Source organism: Arvicola amphibius, chromosome 1, assembly GCF_903992535.2.
Source record: "Arvicola amphibius chromosome 1, mArvAmp1.2, whole genome shotgun sequence".
In the NCBI taxonomy this organism is placed as follows: Eukaryota; Metazoa; Chordata; class Mammalia; order Rodentia; family Cricetidae; genus Arvicola; species Arvicola amphibius.
The window spans coordinates 145811694-145825710 of NC_052047.1; the positions used below are offsets into that span (position 1 = coordinate 145811694).

Here is a 14017-nt window from a genome sequence, read left to right on the forward strand (position 1 = left end):
ACATTGGCATTCAGATTGCAGAGGATCCTAGTTCCCACCGCTGTCTGAATTACAGGAATCAACCAAACCCAGCCAGGCATAAATACTGTCATCAAGCATTGATGATGGCAGGTTGGGCAGCCACAGCCCCACATAAGGCACAACAGGGCTGTCCCCAGGTTGGTCTGAGTTTGGCAGTCTGAGCTCTTTCTTAGGACTGCAGGCTTTCTCCAGTCTTGACCAGAGTTGGTGTCCCTCAGAGGGTCACCCCACTTTATGCTAGGGCTGATACTGGCTTTTGGAGGCACTAAGACCTCCGCATAGAGCTGTGTGAGTCTGAACATTTGTGTAACGTTTTAAGTGTTTTGGTAACACAAATATTTCAGTCTTAAAATGCCAGTGGCATTTCTCTTCTCTGTCCTTTGAGGCTGGTGTGTGTGTGTGTGTGTGTGTGTGTGTGTGTGTGTGTGTGTATGAGTATGGGGTCTAGATGTCTTTCACAGGGGTCACCTAAGACCATTCACAGCACAGATGTTTATATTATATTTCGTAACAGTAACAAGATTACAGTTATGAAGTAAAAATGAAGTAATTTTATGGCCGGGGTCACCACAGCATGAGGAACTGTATTAAAGGGTCACAGCATTAGGAAGGTCGAGAACCACTGCCCTAAATCAACTAACCAGCCAGCCGCAGGGATCCTCTCATCTCTACCCCCCGCCCCAGGGCTAGGATCACAGGCACATGTCATCATGCCCAGTTTTTATGTGGGTGCTGGGAATCTGAACTGAGATCCTTACGCTTGTTTGGCAAGCACGTTACTGACAGAGGTGTCTCCCCAACTCATAGCTCTGCAAGTCTTGTTTACCTGGGACCAGAACTTGGGGACCTTACTCAACTCTGAGCACTGTAGTTTAGAGGGTACATCAGCCTCAGGCCCCAGAGGCAGTGACTATAGTGTGAGGATGATTGTAGTCACGGTCCCATGGGTGACCCTTCTGCTTGGGGTCTCAGCTAATGAGTCACACTGTACTTGTTAGCACCTGGGCCCAAACTAGAGCCCAGTAAGGCCGCCTTTTCCTCTGTTGTAGCCAAGGTCCCTGGTTAATATCAGTATGCTTTAACCAGGCCCGATGCTGCAGAAATGTGGCTGGGGTGCTTGCTGTTTCAATGACGGCTGGTCCAAGTGCTCAAGCACAAGTCTGTGGGTACATTTCATACCCTAACCATGAATGGTGCCCTTAGTGACTCCTGGTGTTGTAGGGCTGCGTGGGTGTTTCTCTCTGTCATTCGCTGGCAGTGTGAGGGATCCAGTTGCCTTTTGTATGTTAATCTCCTACCTGGCTAACATCATGACTTTTTTTTTTCTTTTCTGCTAGTTCAGTTTATCTTTAGATTCTCTTGGGCTTTCAATGCAGAGTAGGTAATTATCTGGAAATAATGATTACTTCCATTACTTTCAATCCGTGAGCAGGGTGTTCACTTTTCTGCCTACTTGCATTAGCTGGCGATGCGGTGTCCTAGAAGTTCTGTTCAAGTCAGGGGACTTATTACTCCCCAGCATTGATGAAACAAGGGATCGGTTATGATGGAAGTGTCCCTTGTTCCTTGGTGTCCATGGAAGACTGTCTGGCCTGGACTTCGTATGCCTGCCAGATGCAGGGACTTGCTGGATGCAGGGACTTGCTGGACGCAGGGACTTGCTGGATGCAAGACTGAGAGCTGCAGACTGGGCAGCACTGCAGGAGAACTCACAGCCTGTGGCTCTTTACGTCATTTACTCCATCTTGTCCATGAAGCCTTTGCTTTGCACCCCCTTCCCAACCATGATGGCCAGCTCTGCAGAAATGTCAGGTGATGGTCCAGATGTGTGATGAAGAAGGCAAGACCCGAGTGCATTGTGGTGCTGGCACTCTTGGATTCTGTTGTAAAGAAGCTAATGTGCAAGCCTGAACAAAAGCTGGGTGTCACAGGGTTTGTTTGCAGTAAGAGCCAGGGCAAAAGCTGGCTGGGGCCTGTGGAGAACCACAGTTTGCATTCTCCATTATCTGGTAGGGGGAGAGGGTGACACAGCTGTCTGAGGCTGCCCCAATGCTGGCCAAGGAAGGATGGGAACAACCACATGGGTTGCCCCATTACTGATATCAACCGGGAATGACACTTGCTTCCAGGACAATGACCACACCCTCTTGCCAGCCTTCTTTCCAACTGACCTAGAATCTTCCTGAGAAGCCAGCTCTTCAGACCTTTAGTAGAACAAACCAGTCCAGCCTGGCGGATCTCTTAGGCAGTGGTGGTTAGTGGAACTAGTTTAATCTGGCAGCACGTGTTTTCTGACTTAAACCATAGGGTCGGATGCGATGAATATGTTGCAAGGCTGGAGACATGGCTCGGCGCCTATAGTGCCTGCTATGCAAGCTGAGGATCAGTTTCCCATTCCCAGGACCCATGTGAAAAACTAAGCACGGTGGCACACATCTGTAGTGCCAGCGCTAGAGGGGGAGACACAGAAGGATCCCTGGAGCTTGCTGGCCATTCAGTTTAGCATTCTAATCAGTGAGCGGAGAGTCCCTGCCTCAAAAAATAAGGTGGAGAGCTACTAAGGAAGATACCCATCATTGAGCCCTGGCCTCCACACCAATGCCCACACATGAACACACATCCAACAACACATGAACACATGCATGAACATGTACACACACACACACACACATATACACGCACAGCATTGTTGAGTGGCTATTATGGCCCCACCAACTCTTCTAAGGAGCCATTTCAGATTTCCTACCACCACTGTCATGTGAGGACAGCTCCTGCCTTCAAAGATGCTGACTGCATCTCGGCAGCTTCCCTTCCTGTTGAGCAGGTTGTCCGTGGGCTCCAGGTAGAAGCCAGTCCAGTTCGGGTAACATTGGAAGAGGCCATGTTAGCTGTTCTCTGAGAAGCTTCCTTGCAAAGCACTGAGGTGGATTTGGTTATAGGGGGGACCCAGACATGCATACTCATTCCAGGTGGGTTTCCCAAACCCACGTGACCTGAGAACGGCTAGAAAACATGTGCATGAACTGGAGGCAGTTTTCTAGCACCGGTGGCCACGCAGCTTGAGAAGGTACTGAAACCAGCAGCTCTGTCACTGGGGGAGAGATGCAGGCCGAAGGGTAGGGCATCAGAGAAGGGGGCACTCATAGGACCTTTTACTTTGGTTCATGCAACAGCACACATGAGGACAGACTTGGGGTGTCTGTGTCTTAGAAAGCATTTAGGAAAATTTCCAAAATTCCCAGTGAACCAAGGCACTCTGTCCCTGAATGCCCAAGGCACCCTCTTGCCGAGCATTTCCCCAGTGTTTTGGCTGTGACAGTGTGGGGTACCATTCCAGAGCACCTTGGACAAGTGGACAGGTAGTGTAGACAACAGGAATCTACTGTCTCACATCCTGGAGGATGAAAGTGAGAGGTGGAGGGGTTACCGGTCTGGCTTCTGCTGAGCCTCTCTCCTTTTCTTGCTAATAGAGTTTTTTAGCTGCCCCTCACATGCCCCCTAAATGGTAATCCCTCCGCATTCCTTCCCCTCCCTTCTGGGTATGGTAATGTGTTCAAACTACAGCGTCTGTTAAAGACCTTGTGACATGGGATTTAGAATCACCATAAAAACACACTGGGCTTGTCTGTGAGGGGGTTCCTAGATTAGGTTTATTGAAGTGGGAAGACCTGGCGTGTGGGTGGCAGCAGCCCTAGCTTGGAATTCTACAATGTATAAAAAGGAAAAATCAACTGTTCATCTCCCTGCTTTGGAGGGTGGATACAGTTTAACCAGCTGCCTCACACTCCTGCTGCCTCTGTGCCTTCCCCACCATGAGGGACTGTACACCCTCAAACTGTGAGCCAAAGTAAACCTTTACTTCTCTGAGTTGCTTTTGTCAGGTGTTTGTAACAGCAACAAGAGAAGGAATTCACCATGACTGAAGCAGATCTGATTATACCGTATTTAATTTCCTTCACTTCCTTGTAGTGCTTGGGGAAGAACCCAGGTAGGCACTCTGCTACTGAGCTCTGTCCAGAGCCCCTTAACCACCCTTTGAAAGCTTTCTCTCTGAATCATGTGAACAGGGCTAGGGAGTAGGATTCCCACACGAATCTGGGGAAGCACACAGTTCAACTTATTCCACAGACGTCTGGACATCAGCTTGTGGACCTCCTATGTTGGTCTCCAAAACTTTCAGTTGTTGCCTGGAGGTTTTTGTCTGTGACTTCCAGGAGGATCAGCCTTCACATAACTGATAAGTGAGCAAGCAGGAGAGGGCACTCGCTCGTGCAGCAGGGGCATTTAGACAGCAGCGCAGATGTCTCTCTAGGATCATGCACAGGGGAACGCATCCAGTGTTGGCTATTTTTGCCTTTGCTGTGACCAAATGCCCAACAAGAAGCATTTTAATGAAGGAAGAAGGGTTTGCGTAGGTTTGCATAGGTTGCAGGCCTGTCAGCCGGAGCAAGAGGCAGCTGGTCACATGGCTTCTGTAGTCTAGAACCCAAGCTCACTGGATGGCATTGCCCACAGTTATGGTGTGTATTCCTATCTCAAAACACTTAATCTAGGAAGTTTACAGACTCGCCCAGAAGTTTGTCTCCATGGTGATTCTAAGTCCCATTGAGTTGATACTCAAGATGGATTATCACACAGCCATAATATGGGCGGGTTTAATTCATCTGCATCTGTGGTGCTCTGGTTGGGTAGCTGGAGCAGGTTGCTTCTCTGGAGAATTTGAGGGATAATGGGGTGGAGGGGTATATATAGCTTTTCAACAAGGCTCTCTTGAGAAGCTGATGTCTGATGCAATCTGGCCCCTGTGTGACTGATCCCTGATTTCTCTGATCGGTTTAATCCCCAGGGAGCGAGTGCTCTTTTTGGTGAATTTGTTTTATGTTCTCCAGCTTTCCTGGAAGGCTGCCCTTTATCCTGTAATGTAACCTTGACCTAGGTTTAAATATCTGAACCAGAGGGTAACTTGGGAAGTGAAGGTCTCCCTGTTTTAAGGACCAACAAGTTTCATACATTTAAATGCACAAAATAAGCCACACAGTAAAATCTCTTACCCTGTGGCTTTGAGATTCCCTCTGGAAGGAGACCGCATTGTGCATTTTAAACTGGAAATTGATCTGTGAACCTCTAAGATTTATGAATTGATCCCCCAAAGGCTTTGTAGTCATCGCCTGGACAGTTTTGTCTGTATCTTCCATTGCAGCTTGGCTTTAATGCCCCATGAATAATAATACTTGAATGAGTGGGAAACTGTATGTGCCTGCCAGTCAGGGACTTTAGGTGACAAATAAGCCAGTTTAGGTTTTAGATGTTTCTGGACACTCGTAGCAAAATGCATCACCTTTGTGGAAATTGCTTCTCGGTGGTGGTTTTTCTTCTCTCCTTATTAATAGCTGCCCAGCAGGGCTGATGCAAGAGGCCCACACTGAGTGTTGACCTTACTGACCTGGGAGCTTACATCTCTGTTTTTACTCTGGAGAAAAACGGTTGTGCTGAAAACAATTGCTCAGGGTGGCACAAAACCACCCTTTCTCTGCCTCACCTTGCCTGCTTTGTTTCTGAACAACCTTTTACAGTCTGGTCCTGAAGGGATGCAGGGACCAAAGACAGCCTCTGGTTGCCAGAATGAAGTCAGACAAAATGCACGGCACCCTGTTCTGTTTGAGCGTGGGATAAAGGATGAGTGCATGCTTATGATGAGTGTGTGCTTAGTGTAAGCGTGTCCCATGTAGCCAGTAGGGTGTTCACAGAGCAACTTCTGTCCCTGCAAACCTAAAAGTGAATGCGCTCAACTGCCCTCTGCCCTGCCTCGGAGTTAATCATTAATATTTGCCCAGGCTCTTGTCTGCCCTTCCCACGGAGCCGCTCTTCACATTCCTGTTTAGGGTCATGACCCTCCAGGTCAGGTCTCTGGCTTTGGCATCTCAGGACCCTCCTGCAGAGAACCTGAGGTGGGGCTCAGCTGGTTCTTTCTCCAGCCAGCCCACTTCCAGACCCAGCCTCGGGCCTCTGTGACCTATCTGGTGGAGCACTTCTTAGGTACCTGCTTGCTTTGGAGTGTCTTTGTGAATGAAGATGTTGCTGGTGGTGCTTTGGACTGGGGAACACCGCTTTATTATTCTCCCTGCTTGGGGCTGTCAGCTCTGTTCTTGGAGTCAGGCTACGATATCCTCACCACCCTTTTTTATTATGGAAAGAAGATGTGGGGTTAAGCTCATCTCGTAGTTCTGGCTTTTGTCCAGTCTTGCAGCCCATGAGTGGTGCAGCTAGATGCGAGCTGAAAGATGAGCATTTAAAATGGCACGTTTCCAACATGGCTACTTGTCGCATTTCTGCCCAAATCCCATCTGAACCATATCCACGGGGTTGGGACACTGGGCTCTGTTCCCACTTGCTGGTGGTAGCTGGAGTTGACGCTCTGCTGGGGCAGATTCAGGGCCACGCTCTTCCCATCTCTACCTTACTGCATTCCACTAGCTCGATAGCCTACCTCCTGTCTGGCCTGTGTCCACTGAATGCTCACTGTATCCCATGTGATGGATGGATGGCGGCAAATTAGGCACACGAAAGTACTCATGGACATGCGTGTTCATCAGGTGGCTGAAATGGTACAGTCATTAAGTGAGCTTTTAAGAAAGCCAGTCAGAGTCCAAGCTGGGCCTGATGGGGAAGGAAATCAGGGTTGGGGTGGAGGAATGGCCATGGCCACAGGTGTTTGCTTCAAGCTCTTGGATGCAGTTTCAGATAACCAGGAGTGGAATGCACTTGAGAGGGGCTTCCTGTGCCCCCGCCCCCAGGGCGGGACTTCTGGAGATAGGAATGTCTCATCTGCTCTCCAGGCTGGGGCTAAGCCGACCTGGGCTGTGCAAGCTCCAGTGGCTCTCACATCTGTTTCCCAGGGCTGACAGAGAGCTGTGCTGTGTGCTGGGGCCGAGGACGAGTGCTCCCTTCAAGGGGAGCCAATGGAACCCAGACCCTTCATGCTCCTCAGCGTAAGCATCTGCCTCTGACCGGTTCCTGGATGCCCAGGAACCCAGCGGCAGCCATTGCTCGTCAGCCACTTATGTCTATGCCTGACCCGGCTTCTTTCTCTCTGTCCCTGAAAGCTGGGCGGGTTCAGGAGCTGGAACTACTGGGCCAAACTAACACCTGTCAGTACAACAGGCTCCGTGAGGTGGAACAGGAAGGGCCCGACTTCCCCAGATAGGTTATTTTTTCTTCTTTTACTCGAACACAGGTTGTTTTAGAAATAGCTTGCTTACTTGCCCATCTTCAGAGAGGCCCTAGGTGTCTAGCCCAGCAGGTTGTGTGGCTGTAGTGGGGACCCTTGGTGGTCGTGGCTGAGCAGGCTGGCTGCATGGTGAACTAACCACTCAGCAGTGTAGCCGACGCAGGCTGGCAGAGCTGCAACAGGACCATTCTGACTTCAGCCTACCCTAGTGTGCGAGCATCTTTATCTCTTTCCCACAGGCTGTCAGCAGAGACCTCCCTGGGTGCTGCCATTCCACCAGGGATCATTGATAGTGATGTATGCCGTGGGACCAACAATCCCTTGTCCTATTGGCCCCAAGCAGCTGTGTATGACCCAGTGTCAAGGCTGGAGTGTTGGGAAGCCCCTGTAGCTCCTGGACCCGTCTGAGCTGGTGCTACTTCTGCCTCTGCCATGGCTGTGGTCACCACTACCCACTGTCACCTCTGCTGCTGTTACCACTACTGAGGTTGCGGCCACTGCTGCTAGCACCACTGCCAAGATTTGGCAGGCAGCAGATTATGCCAAGGGATGTCTTTGCAGTCAGTCCCCTCTACCATCTCTCGACAGCACAGCACGGGGGAACCCAATGAGCATGAACATATCCCGTGCTTAATGCAAGAGTAAGAATAGATTGCATATCTGCCAAGAGGTTATGTGCACAAGTCCAGCCATTAGACAGCCGCTGAGCGAGTGCCTGCTCTACCCACCTCTTTGTGTATCTGAGCGTTGTCCTGTGGATCATCAGAGAGCCTGTCTGGGAGCCCTGTGCTGTACACTGCTCCCTCGTGCTCCAGCACAGGCTTCTGTAAAGTCTGTTTGCCCTTTCCCGGTTTGAAACAAAGCAGCAGAACCTAAGGCTCACCTGGAGACACTAAGAGCTGAAGCTGGAGGCACCAGGCGGGCCATCCTTGACCTTTTATGTTAACACAAATTAGCAAAAGATTTCCTCACTTACTTTATTTAATGCAGAAGGAGTTTGTCTGCATGTGTGCGTGTGTGTGCATCAAGAATGTGCCTGGTGCCCATGGAGGCCAGAAGAGGGTGCTGGGTCCCCTGGAACTGGAGTTAGATGGTCATGAGCTACCCATGTGGACTCTGGAACTGAACCTGGGTCGGGGCTCTTCACCACTGAGACTCTCTCCAACGTTTATTGATCCTTCTACATACTGATAACAGCCCTCAAACAGCAAACCCCACTCCAGGGAGCTGCCCCATGGCCCCCAGGTCTCTGTGGGATGGTGAACTCTGTTGTCTTTCTGCTGCCCCAGTGTGCTCATGCCTCTCTGACTTTGAGGAGGAGCTGATCTGTGTTCATCTGCTCTGTGAAAATCCAACTGTTCTGAAGTTAAAGCACAAGGTCGGCTCAAGGTTAATGAGGACCTGTGACTCCAACCCGTGGCTGTCAGCCTGCAGGCATTGTTAGGCCACCTGAGAGCATTTAAAGTTCAATAGCCTTGGTGAGGCAGTTCAATAAGAATTTCTGGCCTGGCCCTGTTGTGTTTGAAAAGACTGCACAGCCAGGATGAGAGCATGAATAGTTTCTGCAGAACCGTAGGCCTGGGTGGAAATCCTGACACAGCGTGTATTATCTCACCAGCTCAGCACCCCTTAAACCCGTAAATCCAAAGCACTTTGATATCCAAACCTTCCTGAACAGAAACATTAAGACGTGAGTGTAAAATTCCTCTCCTGACCTCAGGGCATGGACTGTAGCTGAAACATGGGTGCACTTGAATGTGGTGTGCAAAATCAGCACCAGGCGACACACATATGACGCACAAATGAACTCATGTTCAGACCTGAGTCCCACCCACAGGGCGTTTCATTACATATATGCATATATTCTCAAAGCCCCAAAAGTCTGGCATCCCTAGGGGCAAGGGCTCTGTACCTTGTGATAACGTCAGGCCAGGTTTGAATAGAGATCTCTGCTAACTCTCACACAGGACGACAGGAGAGCCTGCTCAGCGCTTAAGAGCAAGCTCTTCAGAAGACTGGAGTTCTGTCCTGCAGCTTGCAGGGGCTCCGATGTCCTCTTCTGGTCTCCATGGACACCTGCACTTGTGTGAAATCTGTACTCATGGGCCTATACAGAAACACATAATAAAAACAAGTCCATAAAGGGATGGTGGATAAATAAACAAGTGAGTGCTAAAAGTTGCTTTGAAGCTGGAACCTAACCAAGGTGCAAGGGATGCAGGGGTGGCCGGGCCGGTGCCTAACCGAGATGCAGGGGTAGCAGACTGGTGCCTAACCAAGATGCAGGGGTAGCTGGGTCCTTCAATCACCAGCGGGTCCTTCAATCATCCACCTCGGGTGCCTTTCTGGATCCTTGGGTGGCTGAGAAGATTTTGGCAGGAATCATGAACACTGTTCAGCTAGTGAATATAGTAAGACTAGTTTGCCTTGAGATAGGTAGATTGATTAATTAATTTTGAGACATGATCTCACTATGTAGACCAGATTGCCTGAACCTCATAGAGATCCTTCTGCCTCCGCTTCTCAAGTGCTGAGATTTTTTAAAAAATCTTTTAAAAGCATGCAGCACTATGATCTGGCCTGCCCTGAGATGTTAATTGAGTAGTGCACAGGGTGAAAGGGTGAACTCTTGGATTTTTACTTACAAACCTTCCTGGCTGGTTGAGGGGGCTCACTGCTGAGGCTGGCCCTGCAGGTGGACTGGGCAAGACTGAGACCCCAGAGGAAGCACTGTCAAGTCCATGGGGAACATCGGCCCCTGCCACCGTGGGAAGATCCTACTGAAGAACCTCATGAGGAGGAGTATAATCAAGTGACCTGGGAGTTTTGAGGGTTGAGGACCCTGTGTGGCTACTGGGCCCTGGGAAGCGCTGCCACTAGCTCCTGTCCTTTGGTGTCACAGGTCAGGGCTGCATCCCTGATGATAGGGAAAATACCAGGTATCTGGGTTTTCATATAACCACTTTAGATTGGCAGGCATTTCTTTTCTTTCTTTTTTTTTTAACTAAATGTGTGTGTGTGTGTGTGCGCGCGTGTAGGTATGGTAGCTGATTTTAATTATCAACTTGATACAATCTAAAGTCACTTGGGAAGAGTCTCAAACTCCAGCCCAGGTCCAAGGTTAATGGGGCTAGCAAGTTGGTGCAGGTGCCCCAGGGTGCCTGACTGTGAGGGCAAGTGGCCTCGGTGTGTGCCAAAGTGATCAAGGGTGGGGCTAGGAGCCCCTTGTGGTTTCTGCCTCAGCTGCAGGGTGACTGCATCCCAGTGCTGTTTGGAAGGCCAGGTGGGCTAGGACAGGGCCTGGGGTAGCTGTAGCCTGAGGCCTTGAAAAAGGCTGACAGTGTGGTGTGTCCACATGGAGACAGCCATGTTTGGGAATAATCCAAAACTCACTGTCAGCTGAGGGCCTGGAGAGTGAGAAAGGAGCCTGGGTACCCCTCAACCCTTCAGGTGTAGTCTCGGCACATAGTGTGGTACTTGAATCCCCGTGGAGAAGGCAGAGCAGTGGTCGTGTTAGATAAGCTGGTTCTCCTAGAGTACCCTGACTCAGGAGCACTGGCTGGGTGCCTGTGCTGATACCCACTGTGTCCCTGTGAGTGATGCTCTGTGTGCCAATATGTTACGAGGCCAGAAAACGACCTGGCTTTACACATGGTGGCCCTGGCACACGTGGTGGCCCTGGCACACGTGGTGGGCAGAAGGTGCACCTGGTGGAGCCTGTTGCTGCCTTCCCCCTGTGAGGACAGGTAGTGCATCACTGGAGTGTGGGGAATGTGTGTTCATTCGTGGACAGACATGAAGAAGCACTGTGGACAGTGGCATGCCCCAGTGTGAATGACTGACAGTGGATTTACCTTGTATTATGAAGAACCTAGTTAGGTATCTGTTGCTCGCCCTCCCTTCCTCTCTTCCCTTCTTCTGTTTAGTCACTCATCCTTCTCCCTTACTCACTTGCCCCAGCCGTTCATATATTCATCCATGCACAAACAGTCCTCCTACCCACTCACCTATCCACCTATCCTTTATCATCCATCCTCACACCATCCATCCATCATCCATCCGCCCATCCTCACATCTGTCCATCCAGCTGTCCATCCACTCACTCCGTCACTAACTCAGACATCTCATCAGTATTTACCTCTCATCTGTGCACGCGCTGACTCGAGCAGCTGTTCGTGTCTCATCCATCCATCTCCTGCTCCACCTGCCTCCCCACATATCCCTCCATCTGCCATCCATTGATCGCTCTCCTTCCTTCCTCCTCCCTCCTTCTAGAGGGAGGGAAACCCCTTTATGGCTATTCTCGGTTCTCTGCTTTGTGCCTCTGTGGCTTCAGTGACAAAAGACTGATCCACAGAAGAAAAGGCTGTTGACACAGCAGCCTACACCTCCCCGTCCTGGACTAAGCCTCTGTGGAGAGTGACTCAAAGGCTTGTTTAAAGCACCGGCTTCGGGGTAGCATCTGTGTAGAAGAACAATGAAGATGAGAGAAGGGACTTGATGTTAGGTGACAGTCTGTGGGACAGCCAGCACAGGGAGAGGAGTGCTGGAGAGAGGCCGCTCGGAGCAGCCTGTAATGTGGGCCCCCCTGGGCTCTCTGTCTTCTATATGATGAGTATCAAAGTTGTTTCTAGAAGCGGACCTTTGTCCTCCCTGGGTAACTACAACACACAGGAGATGCTTGTGTGTTCAGCCTTTCCAGAGTTTGACAGTGGTCCTATTAGGCTGGGCCCTTCCAGCAAGTACCTAACTCTGCCCTTCTGAGAGGTGCCTTCTGAGATGCCAGACTTCCTTACCATTGATGACCTCCCTGGCATGATGTCCTGTGAATCTGTTCATCTGTCTGTAGGACTGTCCTGTGTCTTTCCAGCCACAGGCATAAGAGGTTGTGTGGCTCTTGGTCGGCAAGTTTCCTCCCCTTTGCCAGGAGTCACGTTTGGGGTCACCCATGCAAAGCTCAGGTTTGGGGTCACCCATGCAAAGCTCTGTGCACAGCTGTAGAGCCCATGGCCAGAGGGTACCACAGCTTGACCAGGCAGTGCCTGAGTGATGAGAGTGACCATGTATTCCCACTGGCCCAGGGCATCCCAGCCTACTTGACCTTCCCCTTCTTAACAGAGTTTCCATATGGGTGGAGCTGCTGGTATGATGTGGTACATTCCCTGCCAGGTCTCAGAAATTCCCCCAGTTTAGGTATTTATCCTAGGGATGAGGCAGTGTCACCTCTGTAGTCACCAAATACAGGATGCCTTTTCCGGGTTCTGTTGACACTTTGCTTTATTTCCCGATCTTGTAGCCCAGGCTGACCTCAAACTCCTTATACTGAGGTTGACTCTGAACTCATAACCCTCTTGTCTCCACCTCCTAAATGCTAGCATTATAGGTTTTCACTGCCACACCTGGCCATGTTGGTCTTCCTGGTGCTTGCTTACAGCCCTGCTCTGAGGTAGCTGTCTACAGCCTGACCAGGCTTTTGCACTGGAGCTGTCTCCACATTGGCTCTAAGGAAGGGGCTTTCCCAGCTTCTGCTTGGGGACCCCCGACTCTCCTGGCTCCAGCCTGCTCAAGACTTGGGTCTCTGTTCTGCTCTTGGACCTGGCAATGATCTTTCTGAGTCTATCTTCATCTTTTTGTGCTATTTTTATTCTGTGCTGCTAGCCGCTCTGTGTTTGAAGTAGGGGGTTATTACAACATAACTTGCCGCCTTCTGACCCGGTGGTGCCTGCATTCCTTCCCCTCCTGCTGCCACCCTGGCCTCAAAGAAAAACCAGAGGTAGCTGTTCCTCCTATGTGGGCAGCTTCAAACTACCACTGCTGCCATCCGGTAAATTCCCATAGTTGCGGCCGCTGCTGCAGCCAGCTGGGACTCCTTCAGAGCAGCTTCAGCGCAGTGTGAGGGACCTCTCTGGTTCTGGTCCTATCTGATGCTTCTGCCCTGGCCCAGGGGAGGAGGAGAGAGGTGCCTGCTTCTTTCCACTTTTAGGGATCTGACATAGGAGCACATGGGTGCCATGGACTGATGACGCCATCAACTGGTGATCACACTGGTGGACCCAGGAGCTAGTCTCAGTGGGCCCCTGGGTCCTCTCAGTATTTGTATTTATTTATTATCCTGTCTCTTTCCTTTGCAGAGATCCAGGCACCATGCCACGCAGCCCCACATCCAGTGAGGACGAGATGGCCCAGAGCTTCTCCGACTATTCCATGGGCTCAGAGTCAGATAGTTCCAAAGAAGAGACCATCTATGACACGATCCGGGCCACCACAGAGAAACCAAGCGGCCCGAAGATGGAGGAGATCCAGGACAACACCTTGGTGATTAGAGTACTCATCCAGGATCTGCAGCAGACGGTGAGTCCCCGTGCGCAGCAGCATGCGTGTCCATGCTCTGCTTAGATGTCTGTGTCTCGTGGCTTGAGAGGTGGCTGTAGGGGGCTCTGGTCCACCCTGGGCCTGCGAGCTGGTGTTCTAGACCCATGTTCCTTGTAGCTCCAAGATGTTTCTCATCCTTAGCCTCCCTTCTTCCTTCCCACTGCAGCCCACAATATTCCTTGAGCACGCTCTATTCCTCCTGCATTTCTGTAATGAAACCTTGTTGCAGAGAAGAGGTTTATGTGGGCTCCTTGGTTCTAGAGGGCCAAGCTCAAAGGCTATCCTTGGTGGTGGTCTTCTTTTTAGCAGAGTCCAAGGGTGAGCCAGGATGCCATAGGCAAAAAGTGGGGATTGTATGCATGCTTATGTCCGATATATCTCCCTGTTCTCCTGTAT

At 50.6% G+C, this 14017-nt stretch overlaps 1 protein-coding gene across 7 annotated transcripts in view; it reads left to right on the forward strand.

The window, feature by feature from the left end:
* Window positions 1-14017, forward strand: part of Shank2 (SH3 and multiple ankyrin repeat domains 2) — a 433832-nt gene that overhangs the window by 38932 nt on the left and 380883 nt on the right. For all 7 annotated transcript variants that reach the window (XM_038318246.1, XM_038318236.1, XM_038318225.1 and 4 more), the window contains exon 3: window positions 13381-13600. In XM_038318246.1, the coding sequence (XP_038174174.1) occupies window positions 13394-13600 (207 nt within the window). In that variant the 5' untranslated portion in view covers window positions 13381-13393. The remainder of the gene's footprint in view (window positions 1-13380; window positions 13601-14017) is intronic.